Source organism: Lepisma saccharinum, chromosome 20 (genome assembly GCF_977018435.1).
Source record: "Lepisma saccharinum chromosome 20, izLepSacc3.1, whole genome shotgun sequence".
In the NCBI taxonomy this organism is placed as follows: Eukaryota; Metazoa; Arthropoda; class Insecta; order Zygentoma; family Lepismatidae; genus Lepisma; species Lepisma saccharinum.
The window spans coordinates 33,697,919-33,724,507 of NC_139248.1; the positions used below are offsets into that span (position 1 = coordinate 33,697,919).

General features: G+C 39.4%; 1 protein-coding gene across 3 annotated transcripts in view; it reads right to left on the reverse strand.

Annotated features, from left to right (window-relative positions):
- Positions 1 to 26,589, reverse strand: part of stai (stathmin) — a 56,908-nt gene that overhangs the window by 23,442 nt on the left and 6,877 nt on the right. For 2 of the 3 annotated variants that reach the window (XM_083142331.1, XM_083142329.1), the window contains exons 1-2: positions 10,291 to 10,413; positions 9,859 to 9,933 (exon numbers count right to left, since the gene is read on the reverse strand). In XM_083142331.1, the coding sequence (XP_082998457.1) occupies positions 9,859 to 9,933; positions 10,291 to 10,363 (148 nt within the window). In that variant the 5' untranslated portion in view covers positions 10,364 to 10,413. Of the gene's footprint in view, positions 1 to 9,858; positions 9,934 to 10,290; positions 10,414 to 17,421; positions 17,484 to 26,589 lie in introns of those variants that run through there. The other variant, XM_083142330.1, reaches the window with a different exon arrangement.

Sequence of the window (26,589 nt, forward strand, 5' to 3'; positions counted from 1 at the left end):
ATTTTTACACGGACGAGTATGCGTACACAAATACATATGCAGAGTGAACTTCCTGATCACAACCCCCCGCCCCCCCCCCACACACACTATTTAAATAATTTATTATGCAACAAATAACGTTAAATACTGAAATAACTCTTAAAAGCTGAAGTAAGTTAGAACTCACGACCAAAGATGTGGGCAGTTAAAGCGAAGAGTGACAGTTTCGCACACCAGGTATGCATTTATTTCAATAGAGAGTATGAATTTCTCCCCATGTTGCAAATTGAAGCGGTTTTTCAAAGTTATTATTAAACTAGATACGATCTGTAAAAAATATGATTATTTATAGACTCCCATGTATTCCTTATGGAGAAGCAATTAAACTAATCAAATGGAAATTTCGACTCAACATGTCCTCTTTCCCTTCGTGTGTTTTTCCTACACCATCGGAAGTTGGATATTCCCAATTTTTCTTCTACGTCCATCTAGTCTAGCTGGACGTGGAAACTAACCTTCGTGCCCTTAACTGCAAGCAAGAAGAGCGAAATCACGACAGTGAGATTAGAAATGTTGTGGATAGGTATGGGTGGGGGTAAGGAACATAAAATAAGGATGGCGTCGAGGCGAAAGTTTGGCAGTCTCTTGTCTCGAAGTATATAGTAAAGCGATGTATTTATACAGTGTCACCACAAAGCACAGCCATAAGTCTTCTAGTAAAGTAATTTTGGTTCTCGAATATCGCAAAATAGTGTACCAAAGTTTCCAACTAGACCTAGAATTTGGCACAACGTCTCGTCTCTGTACCATTCCTGGTCTAAAAATAACTCCCAATATTTTCCTTCGCGAGATCTGATGCAAACACAAAGAGTTCTTTGTTATGCACTGCCCAGCAGTAGTACACATTGTTCTTCCTAGTTTCCAAATTTGCTTATTTATTCAGATTCAGTTTCTCTCGCTATAAACCAGGGGCAATTAATTGCCCAAGATCAGAAGTAAACGTACCGACTATAAAGGCTGGCATACATTTGGCCAGTAGACAGGACAGTAACTGGGCGAATTGCTCGACTGTCTTCGAGAGTCTCATTTTCTTCTACGAGTGACTGTTTACAAACGGGTATTTCTAACTCAATCGCAACGAAGATCCATTCTTATGGTTATGTCTATGTCTACAGCAACTAGAAAACTAACGAACTCAAGACACTTATGATATAATGAGTTTAACTTACACTTAGTTTGTCATGGCGGTCCTCAAAGATAATAGAAAAAAAAATCCCATTTCTACGATACGCCATATCATATTTCTCTTGCAGTTGCTACTTACTATATGCAATATTGAAAGCAGTGCACACAGTTTTGATTCTCAACTGCATTGAACATTGATTCCTCTGGAACAAAATGCAAACAACTTCTTGGAATGCACGATTTTGTGACTTAACACACAACAGTTCTAGACGTATGCAAAGTACCCTAAAGACACAGGGGATGGGTGTAATTTCACAACAGGTATTTTAACTTCAATTAGAAAACAACTAAACACTGACCTTCTACCTCCATGATACACAATGTTTAAATACAAGTACTACATTTAATTTGTCATGGTGATCTTGAAGGATAAATGGAAACAAAAAATCTCCCATTCCCTACATACATCATACTTTTCTCTTGCAGTTGTTGCTATACTATATGCACCTTCAAAAAACAGTGGACACAGCTGATCCACAACTGCATTGGCAATTGTTTCCTCTGGCATAAAATTGCTCTTGTTCAGTGGAACCATTGATGTAAATTTTAATGTAATGGCTGAAGTTGTAATATACAAATAATTAAATTTAGTTTGATTGCTGAAGTAGGTGAATGTGCTCAAATATGATGTTCATACTTGAATATCAAAGAAACTCTCACTTCCAAAATATAGCCCATAATCCTTGCCCATACTGCAAAACGTTTCTGCAACTGCCCTTCCAGAAGACATTCCATTTCCGTCCAAAAGTAACTAAACACAGATCACAGCGAAAGTTTGGAAATTAAATTCACTGTGATAACGACTCATTTGCTATATATAATTTATTTCAGTGTGCAGGAAGCCTTCAAATATGGGATGAAATGCATACGCAGAGCAACAAAGGAAGATGTTCTGAAACGCACAAAGAATCCTGTGGAAATTAATCAACCAGAGAAAATGCCAGGTTCATATCCTACCACATAAAGAAATAATGAAAACTAAAGTAAGAACAGAATGAAAATACCAGATTTTGCAGTCCTAGGATGGACTGCTCAAGATGTCAATTGCAAGTGCAGCAAAGAACTGAAGACAGGAATAGAGGAACAAGTTGAGAAAGCAATGAATTTGAATTTAAAATTTTGGGTGCGTCAGCACCAGGCTATTTTGCACCAGACACATTATACAGGGTCCAGCCCCTTACCATAACTAAAATATTATAATTGCAGTGTCGTGTTAATAAAATATTCTGACTTTCGTTAAAAGCTGAGGCTGTAAAGGGGCACTCAGCACACACAAGGACACAAAGCAGGACAACACACACAAAATTATACTGGCCATAGTGCCAGTAGCCAGAGCCTCGTTCGTATGCAAAATTCAGTCCGGGGTGTACTACGTGGGAGTGAGGTTGACATTTGGGCGCCAACGTGGAAGGTCACACCTTACAATGAAGTAAAAACAATACGTATTAACAGTTGTTTAGACTCCTTCCCCATATACAAATGCACAGAAAACAATGAAACCAGGAAGAAAGAAAAGAGGGGAAGTATGAAGTGAGCATTGGTTAAAATAGGCGAAGGAAAGTAAAATGTTTTGTATAGAAAATGAGAGGTCCAGGAAACCCGCCTCGACGTTTCAACCAATAAATTTTCATCTTCCTGAAGCATGCGAAAGGCTGGCCCCTCCGTGGTTTATTTCCGGCCCTCGGGATTACTTTCCTTGTAAAATGCTTTCAAATCTCTCCTTCCACCTCACCCTGGGTGCCAAGCGAGCAGATTATGTTAACGCCGGAATTATGAAATAGGGGTTTCGCATAACACATATTTTTAGTCCCTTGGTTCGTTACACATGTACATAAAGTGAATAAACTAGTTTATAATGGACAGTACTGTAGTTCTTAAGAGTTAATTCTTAAATCAGAACATTTCGAGTAGGATTATATGGGTTTATTTGACGTTGTTATATATTATATATATATATATATACACACACACATATATATATTTACATAGCGTTTCCATGTGTGTCTTGCATACACCAAATTAACAAAACTCTAAATCAAAAAAATTGCGCACCTATGGCTTACACCATCGGCACGTCCTTTACCACAGAGTTAGCAAAACTATGTCTGCGGGCCTACCCTCAACTTAAATGATATTCAGTTCATTACAAATGAGTTTCCTTACGCCTTTACTCTTTCATTTGGGCATCAATTTTCGATAAGGAAATATCCAAATTTTCTAAAGGGGACTTTGGGACAGCAACAGGGGTTGGTTTACACCAAATGCTACATTTTATAATCAGTCTAGCCACCAAAAGTAGACAAAACTCTAGGAAACGTTCCTCGCCGTCGAAGAGATGGGATAAAACTGTTTTGTTCTTTCCTAAAGCCCAACTGTCCTTTTTTTTATATTCGGGGAGGTACGTCAGTGAACGTGGACCCCATAGGATTTTTCCACTGCAACGGTCTTTTGAAAGACAGCTCCCCCAACTGGGAAGCTAAAAAACAGGGGAATCTAATATCCAGTACAGCACATACACTTACATGCAACAACATAAAAGTACACTCGTGGAAACATTAATTAACCTTACACCTTGTAGCTGCCCAGCATTAATTAATACAATAACACAAAACCAGTAATGGTCAATCCGACATTACAAGCAGTAGAGGCTATTCAAAAGCGTTAGGGAGTACAACTTGAAAAGGAGCAATAGGATAGCACAGGCAAATAGAAAAATAACTAAATATTATTTTACATCATGATACACTATGTTTAAATACAATAACTTAATGTCTGTCATGATGGTCCTCAAAGATGAATGGAAATAATCTCCCATTACCACGATACACCATGTTTATTTTCTCTTGCAGCGTTTAACTTACTGTATGCCATTTCAAAAACTGTGCACACAGCAGATACCGAACTGCATTAGCCCTTGTTTTCTATGCCTAGCGCAATCAATGATGTACATTTTAATGCAACCTCTTTAGATATGAGACACAAATGAAGACATTTAGTTTGACTGCTGTACTTTGTGAATCAGTTGATGTATGATGGTCTTATTTGTATAAAAGGAACAATATAGCCCCTATTTTTTGCCCATACTGCAAAACATTTCTACAAATACAGAAATACACGTTAAGTTTCCATAAAAAATCCGAAAATACGTGACTACCTTAAACCACATAATTTACAAGTATGGAAAAGTATGACAAAACTGTTATTTAAACACACACCTTAAGCAAAATGAAAGCAAATAATAATAATAATCATCATCATCGAAGTACAGATGTCTAGAGAAACTAAAGAATGAACATGCTGGAATATATCAAACAAATTTATACATTTACAAGAATTTACAAGGTTGTAAAAGATGCAAATATATTAAGACATCAGCATAAGACAGGAGTGATTATGAAATGCAACAATATAACACCATTACAAGAGGGCGTTTCACAGATAACAGCGAATCTGCACTGTGGACCAACTCCCAAATGTGTTAGCGCAGTGGGGGTAATGAATGTAATAGATAATTTGCAGCAATAGCGATATATTTGGGCGGAGCGAAATATTCCACTTCTGCCAATGAAAGTATGGTTTCTTAAGACAACCCATTCAGAACTAACTTAGAAATATTCCCCATTAACTTCCTGGTCAGAAAGCACAAGGTAGTTTACTTGTTAAAATTCTGAAATACAAATTGAGAAGAAACTGACTCCCGTAGTTGTTTTAAGGGGATGCGTCAACTTATAGATTGAAATAATGTTGTTTAGGTGCTCTAAAATGGAGCAGCACACAATTTGATTTGGTTTATTTTACTTCGCATTTCTGCCTCTTTTGGCTAATCGCGAAGCTGAAAATTATGAAGGGACTCTTACGAAGAACACCCAGGTTGGGATTTGAACCTTGGACGTCTGGCGTCGTACCGCGCTGTGATAATCACTTCGAAACTGAGGCCGGAGGAGGAGCAGGCGCTATTATTACAATAACCTTCGAGGGGACGACTACGTTGGTCTTTTAAATGATACACACTAATATTTCAGCATCATGATAATAGGCGATAAGTCCATAGAACTACACTCCTTTTAGTAGGTAAAGCCATTGAAAATTAATTCTGGTTGTACCCTTTTGACAATGGACAATGTTATTTTAACATCGCCGGCGAGATTAAAACAAGGAAAAAAATAACGTCCACTGATGTGCCTGAAAGCTCTCAAATAATTAAGAATGCCTTATTCGCAACAGCGCAACTAACATTACATTGTCCTTTGTGCTTCTTGTAGCGTAAGACCCCGTCAAAACAGTCTGTTTTCGACCAGACTTGGCATTTTTTCTTAATTACGTAACCACCGCACCGTAGGGACTCGCTCTAATCAGTCCGATCGAGCGAACAAAGCATAACGCACCGGAGGCCATGGCACCTGGACAGGCCATCCTCGGTTTGTGCAGCAATGGTGTCTCAATCATTACGGTACAAATATGCGATGCGATACAAGAGTGCACTCTCGGGTGATTTCACCGCAAATTCAACGAAGCAGTCCAATTCGGGGAGGGGAAGTGGGGATAGTTTGTAACCAGATACACAGATGAACCGGTAGCTGTTTTGTCATTGGCTTCCATTCAAAGTACAAATTCATCTCACGTCTGTTCAATGTAATATGGAAGAAAAAAAAATGAGAACCGAGGATTTCCAATGAATGTGTAGGAAAATCCTAGGATGAGTCACTGTACTCGCACTGCAAATCCACCATTCCCATCCTTAGTTTTCGCAGCTCCAATAAAAGCGTCTTTCTAAAACTCTGCTTTCTGTCGCTAATTTATTAAAGGAATGGGGTACACAACATGGAAATCTGTGGGAGAAGGGAAATCGCTAACGTGTGATGCGGAAAAATTATCAGACTTCGGGGGTTCGTATTGCAAATATTTAAAAGTTGCGCTTGATCAGACACACTTAACTCGAAAGAAAGCTGTTTGGTATTCTTGGTAACTACAAACCAAAGAAATCGAGGCCAAGATAGACATGCGATGATCAAGGCGGCTGAATAGAAGTGGATCATGGAAACCTCTTCTTGTGTTTCAGTCTGTCTGCTCTGGAGGAATGAATCATTGCTTCATGTATGTTAAAAATGAACTCAAAGCAAACGAAATCAAATTTGAGTAAAAATTTTTCGAGAAGAAATACTCGTTCAGAATAAAAATATTCCAATATAAAATTCTACGATGGAGGAACATTTAACACACATACCGAGGAAATATGCATTATTATTGACACATCGATATGATATGTTTGTATCTATACGGTTATTTTATGCTACTTATAACTTCCTAGGTTAATCGCGACGTTGACCGATGTGGTTTATTTTAGTTTGCTTCTGTGTAATTTTGGGCTAATCGCGAAGATTAGGATGATACTGATGAATGGACACTCACAAAGAACGGCCATGGGCAGGCCAGGATTCGAACCCGGGATCATAGCGCGCTGTGGTAATCACTCTCCGACACGAGTGTCAGCGCGACGTTGAGAATGAGTTGATGTATGAGTGTGAATCACTTCGAAATTGGACCTTTGCTTAACAAACATCAGTTTATAATAACAGAACCACAAAGAATTGGATTACAATAAGATGGTGTGGGAAAACTAGGAATATGGGAACTAGCAAATTCGGAAAGTAAATCTACTCGTACAAGGCAAGATAGTCACAGCTCAGGAGAATAGAACAAAGGAAACCGTACATATGAGACTCATTGTAGTTGTTATTGGTGTATAAGGTGTTATTGAACGCCCTGTGGTGAACTGATGAGAAAGTGCACTTGGCATGTGATCATTAAACCGCCTCATTATTCTGAACTACCCAACGAATAGTGAATTCTCAAGAAGTGCTTCTACTGGTTGTGTTCCATGTAGTGGAAAATTCCATTCTCCAATATTCTGAAAGTTTATCGAATCCTACCTTCATATATACGTCTTAACTCTCCTTCCGTGATAGAATATCAAATATTCAGTTAACGCTACTTTGTTCAAACAGAACGCAAAATGACGCGCGCTAAAGGCAGGCCATTTCTTTAGTTCATGCCAGTGAATGTATACTGCTCGAATTCCCTACTTCATGTAGGCCTACGTATGTATAGAAAAAATTATCGATCATTTAGTCCTCGTGTTTCATGTATAGTTTGCGACAACTCTTCTATTCCTTCCAGATAACTGCCATGAGGAGGAATTCGAGATTGTCTTATCAAATTCCAAGCTGTATTCTCGTACTTTATATGAATACACCCAGGATAGTCACATGCGGTATTTGTGCTGTCAGCTACACAGCCTCTGTTATTATATACTATGGCATACAGAAGGGAAGACTGATGTGGTTGAAGTCCTCCCCAAATGCATGAGCGTATAAGAAAACGGAAATTTGCAGGAACACACGAATACATATATTGGCAAAAACCACAAAGTTAGAAAGTAAATAGTTTAACTTGACTATCAGTGTATTAAGTACCACCAAGACTTTTCAGGTTTCCAGAATATGGAACGCAGCACTATCTCAAATTCTACTATTCTTTCCTATAATTATGGAATATATCGGGTTCCCAGGTTTAGCTCCTCCCAAAATAAAACTCTGGATACGCCACTTGACACAGGTTTTTATATATATATTTTGTCAGAATAGAAATTAAGGCACTCTCTTCACAGCATATCCACGTTATGCGCCGAAAGCAGTTATGCGTCAAGAAAATATCACTGGAATTTACCATTTTTTTCAAAATTGGAAACCGGTTATTTCATATTTTTTAAGTTTTTTCGCCTGGTATTTGGGAGAGGGGTGGTATAATGTCGAAACTAACCGGAATTGCTGTAATTACATTTAAGGCAGGCGCTAGTCTTGTAGAGCGTAGCAGGAGCATTGCCGCATGATGCGGTCGAGGTTACAGGACTGCATTGCGCTTCGTATACAGCTATAAAGGAAATTAAGTGCTCGACTTACTCACGAACCTCTTCGGAGTTCTCCGCTGGTCTTCGTCTAAAAAAAACAACACACACTGATAGAGGTTATGAGTCGAAATAGCAAAAAGTGTGGCAATTTCATTTCCCAAACACGAACCACACTTATCCATGTGCTTCCAAAGTTACGACTTCGTTCAAATATATTTGTTAGAGTATGGGTTTTTAAGTTCACTTTATGCACAGGTAGACTAATCGGGACCAGACCTACAGTTAAAGTATGCCTCCACCGGGTATCGAACCCGGGAGCCTTTGATTACAAGTCGACAACGTACGAGAATACTTGCTGGGAAAAAGTCGAGACGTAAGCATCTCAGCTACGGATTTTTAAATTCTGTGCAAATCTTTTACCGCATGCTCCTCCCTTCCGGGGACTCACACGTAGCCAAGTGGTTAGCGGTCTTGCCTTTGATGCGAGTGGTCATGGGTTCGATTCCTGGCGGGAGCCCTCAAAGTTTCGATACTTACCCAGTATCATTAGGAAAATTGGGGAACTACTTGGAAGTAGTGGGCTCCGGACTAGAAACTTAGAAAACAGCGGCGATGGGATACTTACGAGCTGGTCACACGCCACCTAATAAAAAAAAGTCACTCGGCAAGCCCTGGCCATCAAGAGGGATGTTGCGCCCCGCAGTTTCGTTCTTCCTTTTCAGGAGAGGCTATAAAGTTCAAGTAAAATTACATAAGTTGCGTGAAATTTGATTCAGAGGTTACTCGTCAATCATTTTGCTTTAACTTCTCGAACGAAATCTGACATTCCGCAACTTGAAGCGCATGTGCATACATCACCATCGTAAGTTTCACAGTAAATCTTCTTTACCCTAAACACAAGGAGTAATGGAAAAGTAACCCTTGCCCGAACCAGCGAAATGAAAATTAGCAAGAAAATGAAACATGTGACCAACAGATGATCATGGAAGTTTTACAGATATGGGCTTTTCTTGGGGTAAGGAAGGTGGGGGAGGGGGGTATAAATACGGGAAGAGAAAGTTGCCCTCCTTGTAGACACGCAGTCCCGACTTCGACACCAGTGGTCTCGATCTCACTTTAAAATGTAGGCCCAGTCCTGCTGTTCATAAAGTGGACTTTTATAAAACTGTAGATGGGGTATACGAGAAATATGCACATTTACTGGTCTAAAATGAACGTGGTGTCAGCACCACTCTTGCTTAACATTTCAAAGTTCCAAATCAACATAGCAGCATCTCGTAACCATGAAGAACACCCACCCCAACCATTACACGAGTATCGAACACGATACATAAGTACGGGATTCAGACGCCTAACAGTACGAACTCTGCCGCTGGGCGTAATTCGCGCTTCCGTCTTGTCTTTTACCGCAAAATAATATTGATTAGCTCAAGTGAAACTTATGGGCGCGCCACGACACAAGAAAGAACTAAGAAAACTATGCCCAAAGACGAAGAGATGCTATATGAGGGAAGACTAGTGCACGAGGGGAACGTGAAACTAGACAAATTAGCAGCATTGCAAAATCCTGACTCTTTACATGAATGTCCATGTTCAATGAAGAAGGTATTAGTTTGCGTAAACTTTTTTAAAACTAGTTCGCTCGCCGGCATGTACGCTTTGAAACAACTTCAACGCAACCTGTAATGCAAAGATTCAACAAGACTAACGTTCATCAGAATACTTACTAATAAATTTCACTTTCTTGGGTTGCTTCGAGCGTCCCTTGGTCTTGTTCTTCTTCATCGGCGCATTGTGTCTATCTGAAAATCAAATCGGGCGAGTGTGGGTCAGGATTCACCGGCTATTTTTCGTCTAATCTCTATTTAAAATAACGAACTCTGAACTAGCGCGAATCATCACCACCCTTTCGGTCTACGTGTAACAATACGGATGTCATCAAGTCAACGAAAAAAACAGCACCCCCTATCCATTTTCCGCGAAGTGAATTATTTTTAGCAATTCATCCGGCACTCCCGTTCTTTTTTAATTAAGCCGAGAACACCGACAGCTATTTCCGTACGCACACTGTTGAAAAATCACAAAAGCCGGCCCCACCCTACAGCATGACATATGCACCGCGTGTCCCAGACCACTTATCAAACGGCACGAGCGCTTACCTGTTTTCAGCGGTGCTCGGCACGAGTGGCAGAAGCAACGCAGCACCGAATTTTTGACCAGCCCTATCAACATGGTGACCTGACCCACTCCGCTCTGAACCGAAGCTCCGACCCCTAAGCAAAAGCACCACGCAATGAGCGACGGCGGCGGAAGGGTAGGCAACCCGCCGGCGAATCGATACTGACCGGTCAATACGCGATGTGGCAACGCCGCGGGCCAGGTCAGGATCCCGTGTGCTTCCCCCTAGTGTAGCGCCACGAGCCATTCATCCTTACGCGCCCGCAACCCGCCAGACTTGCGTGCACCGCGAGGGAGTATAACTGGCAGGATAAAATTTACGTGCAAGCGAAGGGTGAAATTGCTGAATGGGGAACCCAACGAAAAAATCTTAATTTTCTACGAAAATTATATATATTCTGTGCGTGAAAGTTAAAATATACAAAAGAACGGTAACAATATTGAATACATAATCAAAATATTCAAATTATACACTAAGCACCGTCACTAGTTATACATAAGCCCTCTAAAGCAATCAATAGAAAAATTTCGAAGGCCAAATGAAAAACTATGTACGAAAACAAAGTAACAGAAGTGCCCTTTTTTCACAAGGTACTCATCTAATTTATCATGTGCTTCGTTAGTTGGGATACATTGAAGATCGTCCATTATTCACCTTCAGAATAGGAAGATTTGTCCGTAGAGAGCTTCTGAATTCATTACTGAACCGATAAACGCCATACATGATTCTCGAAATGACGCGGGTCAATTAACTCCTCCTCCCAAATTCCAGAATCAAAAAATTACAGCTAAAGCGTACTTCGACACTGGTGCCACTATTGTGTTGCGATTGACAGAGCTGTTGACACATTGGAAGCTACTTCAGCACCGTGAAGTCTAGGCTAGATTTGTCTCAAGCCAAACAAATATGTAAAATCCACCACCGCCCATTTTTACTTAAGGGAAAGAGTGACTGTTTCGTACCAGTTGTGTATTTATTTCAATATCGTCCGAATGGGCAATGCTAGTAAAAAAAAAAACGTGTGTAAAATAGTATGAATTTCCTCATGTTGCAAGTGGAAGTTTTTTTTAAATGTTGATTATTAAGCTAGACACGATATTTGAAAAATATGATGAATAAGAATTTTCAGAATCCCAGGTATTCCTAATGGGAAATCAACTTCAAGTTACGGCTAATCAAATGTAAGTTTCGATTTTTACGCCTGTCAAATCTTGAATCTGTTCTCCTTCGGTGACATATTTTTCTATGACATCGGAAGTTTGATATTTCCAAGAGAACAAATAAAGTAATACTCCCATGAGCGCAATACATTTCTCCTTGCCTCCTTCGGCAATCCTCGCAGCGTTGCCAAATCTGATGCGCGTAAAAGAGCTAAATTTCACCTTAAATGGAGTTAAAACTGAGACTTTCAAGGAGCTAGATTTACGAAGGCTGGATAAAGTGCCTCCTAGAGTAATTTTAGGTGTCAAAGGAGTGGGAGGTTAACTTTATAGTGATAAATTATTCTTAGTTTTCATGGTCTACGTCCAGCGGCATCTCCTATCTCAATAATCCACAGATGGTTGTATGAAATCGAAAATGAAGGATTCCCGGATAACAATATGTCATTCACGTCAACCACGGCGATATATAAAAGTAGCTGGGGAGGTAAGAAGGGGTGCAGCGACGCAGCCAATATAACAATATCACGTTATGTGCAAAATGTATACTCATGGCAAAACTTGGTCAATATGAGCCGGAGCCAGTGATGGCATCATATTGGGACGACACGGGGGCGGGCGCACCAGTTCACAGCCAAACGAGTGCACGAAAGAGCCAGACCTGGCTCCAAAAGAGCTAAGTTTGCAACAGTGCCGTGGAGCGGAGGGAAGAGCCTCGCGGAAACTGTTCCTCATGCTCTTAAAGCATTTAATCACATTATGAGTGATGTTCTATACCACTTTGGGCACCCAATTACTTTATGAATTGTTTTAAGAGCGAAATAATATGCCGTCTCTTGTGTAATTCTGGGCATAACTGGAAACTAATAAGATTGCTAGCAAAAATATCAGTTCACAAAGTGTTGTTCGCCTCGGAGATTTAACACCAGACAAGCGACACTAGTCACTTGGGAACGAACCAATCAACAGTATCGTTTCACACCGCAGCGGTACGACACATCGCACAAGCGCACATTCGGTTAGTAAAATCCTCGAACCCGGGGACAAACACTCCTCCCCACGTGTTGCTTCGAATAAGAAATCTGCCTACACTCTCATCTCGCCAAAGAAAACAAACTGCCGACCCTGCACTAATTACTATTACAACATCAAGGAAGATATAACATGGGTTCATTCGTGATATAGCCCTAAAAGTAGAATTAAGTCTACAGCGAGTTTTGTTTTCTGGTCACCTGCACCCACCATTTGGTTTGGGAAGGGGAACAAGATGCGACAACCATGCGTATCGCAGCCCTTCCCTTACTTCATTAAGCCTGACGGGGGTGATTCCATTAGCCTGCGGAAGAAAGCAGTCTCTCGAGAAGTTACTGCAATGGACTCTTACTTCCTTTTCAATCAAAATGTTCTACTCATGAGGCTTGCTCATCGCCACATTTCTGAAATATTTACAATAGCTGCATTGTTACAAGCGTATTTATAGAGAAGGCTGCATATGATATGATACCCATTACACATGGAAGTGGAACTTATTTACGCAAGCATGGGTCAATATTGATCCTTCCACATTCCTGGCGCCAGGTTACCCCCGCCTACTTGATTCACACCATCCATCACTCATCAGCGTCTGCACGTAATACAAATGGTGGGTGAGGGCTTGTGGTGAATCCATGGCTCGCCTAGAGGTGGCAAAATTGCACACTTTTAATGTGATCCAGCCACTTTTACTCCCCTTCATATTCACCTTAAGCTATTTTCGAGATAGTTGTAATGGCGTAGAGTTAGGTTTATTTCGTGTGGAAATGATATGGCTAACAAGTGTACATTCCTCTAAACTTTATGTACCAGTCACTCTACCGATGGACATACTTATTTTCTATGCAGCACCAGTTAACTACTCGAGCAATTGGTCGCGGGCCATATAACTATGTACACTAAATATAATGCATCAGCATAAAGTACGACGTTTTACAAGTACTAATGTGGGCTGCATTAAAAGCCCTGGCTGGTCGGATGTAGCCGATGTGTCGTAGTTAGGACTGCTATGATCTACAGCATATTGAAAATATCAATGAAAAATTTGGATTTTCTGGTTCCTCTATTAAAATCTCTACTTAAGAGAGTCTGTTAAGGAGTCTGTTTTTGTGCCAACTTCTAGCAATTTCATGCAAAGAAAACCATTTAGAATTAGAATCAGGGTGTGCTTCCTCCTCTCTTATTCGTATTTCGGAAACCTTAAAAGTGCGTTTTAGAAGAGGCTCTGCAACTGGAAAAAATTATCTTCAAAACAGTTTTAAAATTCCTAGTTTCATGAAACTTATGTACAAAGATGAGTTTCTATCACTACTTCAGTCACACAAGAATGGGCGTCACCAGAAATGTTTGTAACGGTGGTCATGCAATTGACAAAACTTGAATAGTAAAAATAATAATAATCATGATTATTTTACAATAACTATTGGACACATTTATACTATCACTCCCTCTGTCCCATAATTATTGTAAGGTACAATTTTGTTTGTTGTCCCATAATAATTGTCTCATAGGCAAACTGTGACATTGGCGTATACAGAAGAAGAAAATTAAACACAGGAATGAGTCATACAACGTTATTACTCAAGGATCAGTACAAATTGGCCGATCAAGTATCCAAAAGAACATAAATGAAATGTCACCATTTTGGCATACCCGACTATAATTATGGGACAGAGGGAGTATATACTAGTATCGTCAGATGATTGAATACAACTGTAATTTCGTACAGTTACTGTACTGATGTGTTATTAATTTTTACACAAATTGAACAAATAGCTTGTTGGTTATGGGAAATTTCACTCGAAATAAGTGATGTGGGACCTCTCACTTCAAACTCAAATTTTTGAATTTTCTTAAAATTGTGGAACTATTTACTCTTTGGATTTAATGATATAATACGAAAGAAAACTGGTTCCTGTATTTTACAGTTTAGCGAATGTCCCGGAATGCTCTTATTATTAGAAATCCACACATTAGCACAAAATTGAAGTATACTGATCCTAGTGAAAATTCTTAAATTTTAAACAAAAATTTAGAGTTCGGTTTCTTATTTGTCGCTTGAAAATATATATTCTGCTGAATGCAGAGTCGAAGTTACTTATTTCGCACAACCTATGTCCATTCTCGGAACAAAAATGCACGATTTTTCGATCTATACGAAATTCCATAGACATAGATTTACATGCAACAACCACGACTTCACAAAAGTAAACAGACACGTCACGTTCCCGGTTGCATCCCTGGACGAAGAAATAGCACAGGTGGGATCAAGGAACCTACATTTTTAAGTTGACAAGAGGAGACCTGTTTCCAAACAAGCTAGTGGACAGACCAGCTATGCTGGGAAAAAAAAGTGTGTGTACTTTATTTGCATCCTGAAGGGAAATGGCAATTGGATGGTAATGCTCTCGGGCATAACTATTAAACCAATGAACGTACTCATCGCCGCTCACAACTACTTTTTTTTTTGTCGTCACGAGAGCCGTAGAAGTGCAACGAACCTTTGGTGACAGTCCATGGGAAGAAGCTGAAGTCGCTCGTCTCTTGGCGTAGCTGCGTCACCAAATACGCTACATGAATTGACATTAAACTGAGATCAAAAGCCTCAGAGTATGACAGTCCAGATTTTGCTCTAAATGCCTATTTTGTTGCAGTTCAGACTTTTGGCTGTATGTTCCTGGGTACAGCCATCTATCACTACATAAAAACTGAAGGGGTCTAATTGCTGATTTTTATTTTTGTTATTTAGCGTCTCTTTTCTGAAGTTCCTGACTAATCGCAACGATGAGGATGAGTGATATGATGAAGGGACACTCACAAATAGCATCCAGGCCGGGATTCGAACCCCGAACCCTTGGCGTGGTAGCTTACAGTGGTGATCACTCTGCCACGGAGATCGCCACATAATAAGGCCTGCAATTGCCTTAAATCTTTAAAAAATGAGGGACAGATTAATATCAAGCGCGAAAAAGTTTTGTGAACTTAGGTTCGTAACTGCAATACTGGAAGCACTGGTTCCACAAGTAGGTTGGAAGCAAGGTCCTTGGGTTGGAAGTGCCTATCTCAGTTTGAAGATCAGAACAATAATTCTTAAAATACCATAGGATTAAAAGGTGGTCATCCCTTTCATGTTATTTTCACTTAGCATAACAGGCGACAACTGCAAAAAAATTTAATTCCCACGACTCATTAAAAAGCCCTGCTTGTCTCCCCTCCCCTCCACAGGCTTCCAGGATACATTTTTTTGCTGTCGTTCGTTATTAGCTAATAATTGAAGATTTAATTTTAGTTGTAGACCAACGGCTTTCTTTTAGGCTTCTCTAAAAGCTTATTGCGATGAGTTTTTAGAGTATTTTTTTAATGAATACAGGAGATTAGACCAGAAGGTCTGTCAGTTTTGAAAAACCAATGATTAATGTGTCAACATATGCTCCTCTCTTACTATTAGTTTCAACAGCAACAACTTCCTTATCCCCATGTTGTAGCACTGTAGGGGAAAAATACAAAAAAAGGATAGTAAAGAATCAAAACTAGTTTACTGGTCAATTAGTTGCAATAAATTCTGACACCCTAACATTTGGTGAATCGTGCTTTGTATTTCACGATTCATAGCCCTGTAATAAATAAGGAGAACTGCGCAATTATTTCAAAATTTTTAAATTTTGAGGGACCAAGTACTTGTCCTCGGAACTCCTCAGCAAAACATTTTTTTAAAAATGTACTTTATTAATGGAAATTTTACTAAACGATCTCCCTTAGAGGTAAATTTTCTGTGAGATGAACAATGCTTCCGATACGACATAATGCAGCAAGATTTCAAAGTTTACTATACTGCACAGCGGATTTAATATGATTTGATTTTTGCGTTATTTAGCGTCTTTCTGCCTCTTTTGGCTAACCACGACGATGGGGATGAGTAATATGATGTAACTGATGAAGGGACACTTACAGGACACTTGGTATGAATACAATTTACCAAATGAAATATTACTTCTCTTCCCCCCCAGCTGAAATAAATAATACGACCAATTGGGATAAGAATTGCGTGTCATCCCCCACACATACAGTTTCAAGACAAAAGTCGTATTTGTGTATTATTTCTACGTCGCTATTCTATCACTTCTGGGTGATCGCAACGATGAAGATCATTCGATTAGCTGAATCCGCACAAAGAAGCACCCGGACTCAAACCAGAGACCCTCGATCTTCTCGACAGAAGCGGCCGCTCAAAAGCCAAAATCAACACACCTGCTTTACGTAACTAAGGTTAACGAGACTATCCCTGTTTAAAAATTACCCTAGCAAACCCACCCAAAGCAGAAAGTTAAGGATAGGCCAGAGCCTTAATGAAAGCTTATTTGCGCACTTGTTGAACCATGCAACACTTTTACTTCAATGAAAACATCGCGCTTAAATCATGGTTCGAATAAGTCGTCACTATTCGAAGACCACTCAAGTCAGTGTTTGCTATCAACGGAAACGCCACAACGAGATGTTGGCGTCTTGGATCAATGAACTAGAGGACAACTACCTTGCCAAGATAAGAGCATTTACTTGTACTAATTAATACAGAGATCACATGGGAGGTGAGGGCGATGAAGGACTTTCCATTCAGGCCATTAACCAGACACGCACCCTATACCTCAGAAGCACGTGTATCAAAATATACAAGATAACAGAGGTGCGAATGTTCCCAAAAGAAACGACTGATGTTGCAATCCCAAAACACAGTACCCTACAACATGTAGACACGCAGCAAACGTTTCAACTGCGTCAACCCAAATGCGCATCCTTGACAGGACTCGACACACTGGCGTCGGTTGCAAACAGTAGGTACAAAAAAAACACGGCTCCTGAAATTACAGTCCCTGCTCGTCTCCTTACACACAAAATGACCTCGGGAATTAGAATCGACCTACCTTCCGTCTCCACGTTGGCCATGGTTGCAGACGTCCTTCTGTACCACCTAGCAGGTCGTGCTCTGTAAAGAAAGAAAAATCAATTTGAACATGGAGCTCCAGAAATGAAACCGAGAGGGGCGGGGCAAGCTGCGTCATGTGCAGCAGACCAGACGGCATGTACCCACGTCGTGCACCACCTACCTGCCTTTTGCTACACTTCATGCTCCGTCTGGCTTCACTTTTAACTTTCTGCTGCCAAAACCCTACCCTTGTTATATGCAGAAATGCAACACTGACTTTTTTTGCGCATAGATACATTCCCTATGACAAGGGGTGACTAATTCAACTATAATATTGCACAACAGGATCTACATATGCACATACTGGTATTTTACATGCCTCAAAATTACTGCAATAACCGACTATTCCTACATTCGTCTCAGTATTCATAAGTTACACGAATATGAAAATTTGCCAGTCTATAATACAATGAACAAACACTTGTTGCCGCGAAGCATTGGAGGTTCACCATTCAACTCCGCATTCTCATGCAGCACATTACCTACCTTGACAAGCATTATTAATTGTTTACATTTACGAAGTAGTGCACACGTAGTAATGCACTAAAAAATAAACCTTACTTCATACAGGATGTCTCTAGAGTCACTGTATATTTTCTACCCTATATTGGCAGATTTCTATTCTTCTCAGTGATGTCAATGTCAGAATTCGCTCAACAACTACGTTGCGTCATTATACCGATATTGCGTCACGACAATTTCCAAGCACCAACTGAAGGACAGGCGAAATTTTGACTTCACCACAAACCCACATTATCTCAACGCCAAGGCCAGGGTTTTAATCAAGTGGAGCCACATTGCACCTCTGATTCCACTTCAAACTGTAGGACCAGTACCGATCAAGCTATCTGAACCACTAGCGTATGCAGGATTATTTTCTTCGGAGGGCTGGAATCGTAAATATTGCATAGTTTTAAAGGACGAAAATGATAATTCAGTGTTATTTTAAGGGTTTTTGCAAAGTTCTCAGTTTTCATTTGAAAATTTTGATTTTCTCAAAATTTCGGGAGGGGTTCTAGCCCCACCAGCTCCCCCTGCATACGCCAGTTATCTCAATGCAAAGTGGACTCAAAATAAACTTTTCCTCAACGCTAAGTACCAGAGGTCTCGTCCATGGGCGTCATTAGAAGAGGGGGGGGGGGGGGTCATCAATAATTGAGAGAAGATAGATAAAGGGCATTGGTGACTGCCTAAAATCAACCAGACTCTACCAAATGAAGAAAATATGACATTGTTGTCTGTTTCAGTGAAGGGAATAAAAGAAACCCTATTGGTTGAAAACGCGCCAATAAAGAAAATAAATTTTATAAGAAAGAATAGTGTTACCGATATTCTTATACGGTGGTCGCGATTAATCTAAAAGGTAGAAAATTAATAAACGCTAGATTAAAAATTATAGGAATATGTTATTTCAATAATAAAATGAAAGCTGTACAGATAAAAATAAGTTTACTGAATGATATCCATACCGCCCGCCACAAAAGGGAAACAATCCCCCCTCCCCATAATTGGAAGTTAGCAACACCTATGGTCTTACTAGAGTTGATGTTCTGCGACGCTTTAATATAGGCTTCAAGGAAATAAATGGCACAAGAGAAAGACCTCGCGTATTTCTATTGTCGCTCCATTTTCCTTCATTAGCCGACCTCCGCGACAGAGTGATTAGCACTAGGACGCCAGTGTCCCCTAATCAATTTCATCATATCACTCACCCTCGTCTTCGGCATCAGCCGAACGTGACAGAAAAGCGAAGTAAAATAAACCAAAGCAATCAGTCCTCTCTCTCTCTCTGTCTTGTTTTGGCTACTTGCGACGATGAGGATGACTGAATTGATTAATTGATTTGCTTTATTTTACTTCGTTTTTTTGGCCACTTGGCTAATTTGCGAAGATGGGAATGAGTGATGATATCATGAAATTGATAGGACACTCGCAAACATTCATGCCCACGCCAGGATTCGAACCCAGGACCCCCGGCGTCGTAGCACGATGTTCTTACCACTCCGCCACGGGGGCCGGCGATGATGAATGAATTGAAACAAATGACAACGACGAAGATTGAACTGTCAATATTTTAAGCAGGATTCCAACCGAAAGTGGATACAAATCTTCTGCAAACATCACCAAATGCGTACAGGAAGTATTGCCAACTCATGGGAACTACATAACACGTAATTTTTCGTTTGTCCAATGATGATCTATTAGTATTTTTTATCTTTTATACACTATTACAGTCATTGGATCTTTGACATTTCTAGACGTCGAAGGAACCAGCGATTACCCACCATATTTTCTCACGTTAATTGACGAATTACGTTCTGGACATAGAGAGAAGGAAGAGTTGGAAAATATTTAAGAGGAGTTTGCATCATAAAATTAAATAAATAATAAAAAAGTTTAGAAATATAAGAGACCCCTAACGTAACCACCTCCCCATCCCCACAAAATTCCTATACATGCTACTGAAATGTAACAATAATCTTCATTAAACTGTCTATTTGTGAGTCTACATGGGTTACGTAGGTGAAAAATATTATGCTCTGAGCAAAGTGAAATGTCCTGGGAGATAACTTATAAATATCATTATAATTTCATTGATTTAGAGATGAACAGTCTCAACATTCAAAATAACTGTGTAAAATGTTTATGGTCCAACCGTAAACACAGTTCAAAATCAGTTTCTTTTTTTATTAGCTGTGACAACACTAAAACACTTTTGGTTGACCATGACTTGCTGAACAATATGCATGTCTTCTGAAATGTACAATTGGAAGAAAATTGCCATTGTTATGATATCTTTAAATTCTATCTCAGGAATTTGTTTCTCTTTTCTATTTAAAATCTCTACTAATGGCCATTTTTTCTTCACTGAAAGATGTTTCTCCATGAAAGTATTGTCCTGACCGACTGCAGAAAATACTTCAGTGGTTCCTGCAAGCTATGTGACACTTTCAACATGCAGCGTTGGCTAGTCAAAGTGAATGAGAAAACTGAATATACTAGTGTGTTATATGTAAACAGTGAATCAACTTTTAAACTTTCCATTAAAATATTTGAGAATAAAAATTTCCAGCCTTTGCTAACTATCTTAGAAAAACAGGTCTGAAGTGAGAGGCAATTGAATCATGTGGAAAAGCTGGTAAGTCAATTGGTCATGTGACAATATATTCAGAACGATTATGGTAATTTAGATTGTCTAGACACCTGCGCACACAAAAAAAATCCCTTTTTATCAACGTTTTTCAATTAAATTTTTAGTACCTCTCAAAATCACAACCAAGGAATGAAACAGTCTGCTAAGACAAGCTGTGGAGGGAATTTACATGGAAAGAAGCTTTACCATTTGATGTGCAATTTTTTTTATTTACATAACTTTAAATGTGAATATTGCAAGTTTTATAGGCTATTATTCTATTTGTAGTGAACATTATTAACAAGACAGAATATTTCTTTCAAAATAAAGTTTGCTCTGCCTCCGGAGACACCTCAGGTACATTTGCACTGTAAACTGTACTGATGGGTCTGTTGGTATATGCCTCCCTTTCATGCAAAAAAAGTACACACTAGTTGTTACTACGTCCTGAGAAAAAAATACATCAATACAAAATATCCGGAACATTACAGTATGACCCTACAGTTGCATATACACAACTGTTTCAATTTGCTCTTGATGTACAGGTCAATTGTCCCGCACCGTTCAAGTCTGCTGGAGGAAGCGTAACAACCTTTCTCTTGACTTTGGTCAGTATATGAGACTGACGGTCACCCACCATTGTGAGGAAATAGCTGAGCTACGAATGAATAGCATAACCCATTAACAGAAACCTATAATGGCTGGGGGTATATGTGTTGACTACACATAGCTGTAGCTGGCTGGCTGATTGCCCATTTTGGTAAGGCATGTGGGAATGAGACTGGCACCACAGGTTATTGCACGTATTTTACAGCTCAATCAGGATACGAACCACCCTGGCAAACTCTGAACTAAATTTGACAGGCATTTGTTTTCTCTCGCTTCCCTTATCTCCCAGTGTGTCCAAGTTTGTTATATGTGTAACTTCCCTCACTGGTTTCATTGTCAGAAACTTTAACAACGTTCAATATTATGTTTCTACATTCACTGTACATGGTTTTCCACCTTCATGATGAACATTTCAAACTGACTGAGAAAGGTGACTGACATGTTGAATGCCACACATTCTGGCAACACAGAGGCAGGTTTACAGTACAAGCAGCTGATTGCATCACCCATGCTCCCTCAGTTTTCTTGCAGTTGAAAGTTCAATAATGCACAAGTGTGTTTCTCTAATCTTTGTCAAGCTGTAAATATCAAACCGTCCCAATCTATGACTTAGGGGATGAACTTACAATACAGGGCCAAGTGTCATATTTTTAAATGAATGTTTGATAATGAATCTGGTACACACAAGAAAGGTTGTTTTTACACTTAGTTGTTAAGAAGTTCTAGGAATTATATGCGGATTAATTTGATAATTCTGGGTATTAAAGGAAACCTAAGTATATTTTAATACCAATTACTTTCATGCAAAACAGCATTTTTTAAACCACATTTTGCTAAAAAAAAAATTATATATATATATATATATATATATATATATAGCAACTTTTGGGAAATGAGACATGAAGCTCCTACATGAGGCATTCTTTCATTAAATTAAATGTAGATGTCATATTGGATGTAATATTTTGACAGACCTTATGTAGCAAAAATAATGTGTAAGTGAATAAAACAAAGAACGATACTTCATTTTCCCCACATTGGAAAACAATTTTAAGTTTGATAACCTTTAGAGCCATGGTAGCTCAGTCATTAGGGCATCTACCATGCGAGATATCCGGGTTTGATCGCCAGTGGGGGAGAACTGAGAAATATAAAGCGGGTACCAGGAGGAAACTGGGGGTAAAGGCAGGCAGGGGCGTGGTGCTGATCGCATCACTCCCATCTTCGACCGTGATCAAGAAACTGTTTGGCCGTAACCCCACACCACCTATACACCTTCATGGCACGGTGCATAGCACAGGGGAGCACTTTACCTTTTAACCTTTAGCGGGCGGTAGCCTCTTTTAACCTCTACAGGCAGGAAGTACTCAAGCATGCACTTTTCAAATATGCAGTGCCGCACAAAAGTGTAATAGAAACTATGTATTTTACACAGTTGGGGTATGTATGGTTTCTTCTCTTGTGAGAAAGGAAATTTTGGTATGCCCTTCCCTTCTAAAAATAGAAAAAATGAAATTTACAGAAAAGTTTCTACTTTGAGATCTGTTTTGGTCCCTCTGTAGATAAACTCTCAACCTTCGGTAGATCATGAGCACAACATCTCAGCTACTGAGGTAAATTACATTGCAAAACTGGCATGTGGTACTTTGCTCATTTTGAAGCACTGAAGTGGGTCATTTGAAAAAGAGATATTTCATTTGCATGGGCAAAGAGGCTGAGACTTGGTCAGACGAAGCACCCACTAGGTGTACGAATGTTGCCAAGTCATGAAGGTATCTGGTGAGAAAGTTGAAAAAAGACCATGTTTCCTTTGAATACTTGCTCCACTATGCCAAAGAAATAAATTCTGATCAATTCATGAGTTTTTGTTTTAAGCCCACTTTATGCACAGAAGGCTAATCGGGACTAGACTTACAGTTTAAACTGCGATCCGAACCACTATGAGACCACCAGATATCGAACCTGGGACCCCTTGATGACAAGGCAACGATGCAACAATGTGCCATCGAGGAGGCCCGAATTAATTCATGAACCTAATAACTTTAACAAAATGTACCACTCTTTTGAGTAGGCTACTTGTTCCATGCCAAATAAACAAACATCTGATGATTTTTACTAATGACCTAATCTTCTCAAAATGAATGGGAAAAGAAGTAATTGGAACAGGCGAAAGATTCTACAACGGAAATATTAACCTGACTCCCTACTGCTAGATACTACACTGCAAGATTTATGGTTGAATTTTTGTGTGGTAGGGGTGAAAATCCATGAAATAAGATTTAAATGAAGAATGGCAACAGAAAACCACTCAAGATGAATTGGGATCAATGACCCACCCTCCCTACTTAACCAAAGTCTTTGTTTAACCCTGACTTAGGTGTGTCATTTCCTGTAACATACTTAGGCATGTGGGGTACACCTGCCACCCAATCCTTGAACTTTCATTAAGGTATGAAATGCACAGTGTAACTGTGCATGCATGCTGAATGTTCTCCCTTTGCCTTTTTCTAAGAGCTGCAATTTTCTACTGCATTTTTTAAGTAACGTAATATTATAAAGTTAATATAAGTTGCATGCTTGATAAGACAGTCATCCCCCATGTGCAAAAGTATGTAACATCTCTTTTGGTCACTTTCACGTTCACTTGTGGCACTAACACATGCCTACGTGTCTTTCCCATCCTCACAAACCCACTTATGTATAACATCTGAATCTGCTACATGCTCCGTACCTGATATTTTCCTTGTGATGTATTTAGGCACATGGGGGCAGCTGTACCCCAACTTTATAATATTACGTGGCTTAGAAGTGCAACAGAGCAACACAGGTGAGCTTACAAAAAAGAACATTCAGCTACACAGAAACATCCATGTGTAATATTATTCACAGTATTGTAATCTTGCAATAAATGGGGGACGCTGGTACCCCATGCACCTACCGGAGTATTTATCAACAGATTTTGATGTTCTACACAATATGGTTATTTGAAATTTATGAATTTAAAATAAACTAAGGTATCTGGTGTTAAAACATAACCTACCAAGTGAAATTTTCCATTGCCCAGAGCATTTTCTCTAGTTTCTCTCTCATGAAATATAGTTTGTACACAAAAATAAAACCAGGAGACACATACAAATACTAGCAGCATCAAACAAACTCTTAACATAAAACAGACAAAATGTAGTTGTCGAAGGAAAATATGTAAGTACCTTCCCCCAATGTGGGGCTGACATATGTGACTTCTGCTAAAAGGGTCAATGTTAGGCAAGCATGGAAACAGCAGTAGTTTAGGCCAAATGCAGTGTAAGTGGGATATCCCCATCTCACTGGGATCTAGTATCTCAGCAAGAAAAAAATCAACTCTCCCCCACCCAAATCAAAATAAAATAATTACTAGAATTTTTACATTTAAATCTGTTCACAAATCATAATTCCTTTCATTTTTCAAACTATTGGTGACCCCATCAGAACATTGTGAAACTGGTATAACATACAATGATAAATGGGCATCAGAATTTGTTATTGTTTGCTGCAAAAGGACTAACATCATCATCAAATTAAATCATTGCAGGAATTCTAACTTCACAACTCTCACATTCAATCCTTGAAAAAGAAAGCAGAGTTTTATTCGATGAAAAGTTTTTGGCAGTTCTTCCTCTAAAAAAGTTCAAATATTGTGGAACAAGTAAAATGGCAAATTTAGAATCTGCAAAATGCAACAATTATTCATGAAGCCATATAATTCAGTAGAGCCTTCAGTAGGATAGTGAATGCTCTGAAAGATATCTGAATTAAGAAATCTATGATTTGTTATGTGGCTTTCATTTTACCATTTTCTTGTTGTTGATAATAGCTATTTCTGTCTAAACAACAGATCAAATTTCCAAGCATAAAAGTTAAATCACACACTGTATGTACCTATGGGTAGTTTAAGTTTGATATGGTTGCAAATAAAGACCGAATCACACGGAACTGTATTTCCAGTAGGAATGTCCTAGTTGGCACTGGACTGGCTACTTTACTATAGTGCAGCCCAAGTTAAGAGTTCAGTATGGGCTGTTATGGGCTTTTATCTTTGAGATCACCACCCCCAAACATGTGTGTTTCCGTCGGAAACAAAAGCCATTAACATTCGAGGAGAAAATAATAAATATACAAAAAGCAGAGGAAACTTAAGGTTTTGATGGTCTATACCTTCTTTTACAATTCAGACCATTCAAGAAAGGTGCTTTCCTTTCTTGGATTTAACCACGATTTGGGGAGTTAAAAATAACAGCCGCCTGTTGCCACTCGCTGCAAACAGGTGTTGGGGAGAGGGAAGGGGGTGGAGAATGGCCAGGCAAAAGTTCGTGAATAGGCTTCCGCGGGGTCAAGTGGTTTCTTATTTGTGTGCTCATTTTCTCATTTTAGGTAATTCTCCAAAAAGAGGCATATTGTATGCATTGGCGGATCTAGCGAGAGACCCCCAGGTTCACTTGATCTTCCCAAAGGATGAGTAAGTATTATAAAAAGTAATGATAGCATTATACTAAATAAAATGATCGGGCAGTTCTTTTACAGATAGTAGTTAAAATAATAAATCAAGGTTTGACGCAAATGCATAAATAGGGAATAGATTTATGAGATACTAAAAGTAAATTTCATCAGAGACTTGTTGCTTGCAAGGCAATAACGTTAACTGATGGACACAAAGCGAGAGCATTTTAGATTGAATATTTCCGACGTATTTCTCTTTCTTTCTGTAATCATTGTTCACTCAAATACAACAGAACTTCATCTATTTCACACCTCTACTAATAATTGGTTAATTGAGTTATGAATCCACTTTTATGCACAGATATGTTAATTGGTACTGGGCCTACGGTTTTATGAGAGATATGAACCACTATGAGCCTCCACCGGATGTCGAACCCTAATCCCTCGATTAAAATGCGACGACACGGGGGGGGGGGGGGGGGGGGGGAGAGGCCTCCCCGATGGTGCAGTGGTAATCAAGGGATCCCAGGGTCGATACCCGTTGGAGGCACATAGTGGTTCGGATCCCACTTTAAACTGTAGGTCCAGTCCTGATTAGCCTTTCTGTACATAAAAGAAAAAAAAACACTGCCGACGCATGTGATAAAATAGACAGCAAGACGTATAAAAGTAGATATATTCGGAAAAAGTTATTTTTAAATCTTCCTCCACGGGCCGTCGTTATTCTGGACCAACAGCGGCAACAATGAACAGCTTCCCACCAAATCATGCATTCTTGTATTGAACAGTACCCGTTGACCGCTAACTTTTGTTGCAGCATGTACTACAGCAGACGCTCGATGCATGCTGGAGCTCTCTTCTACTGCGCACCATGCGGCAACACTGTTG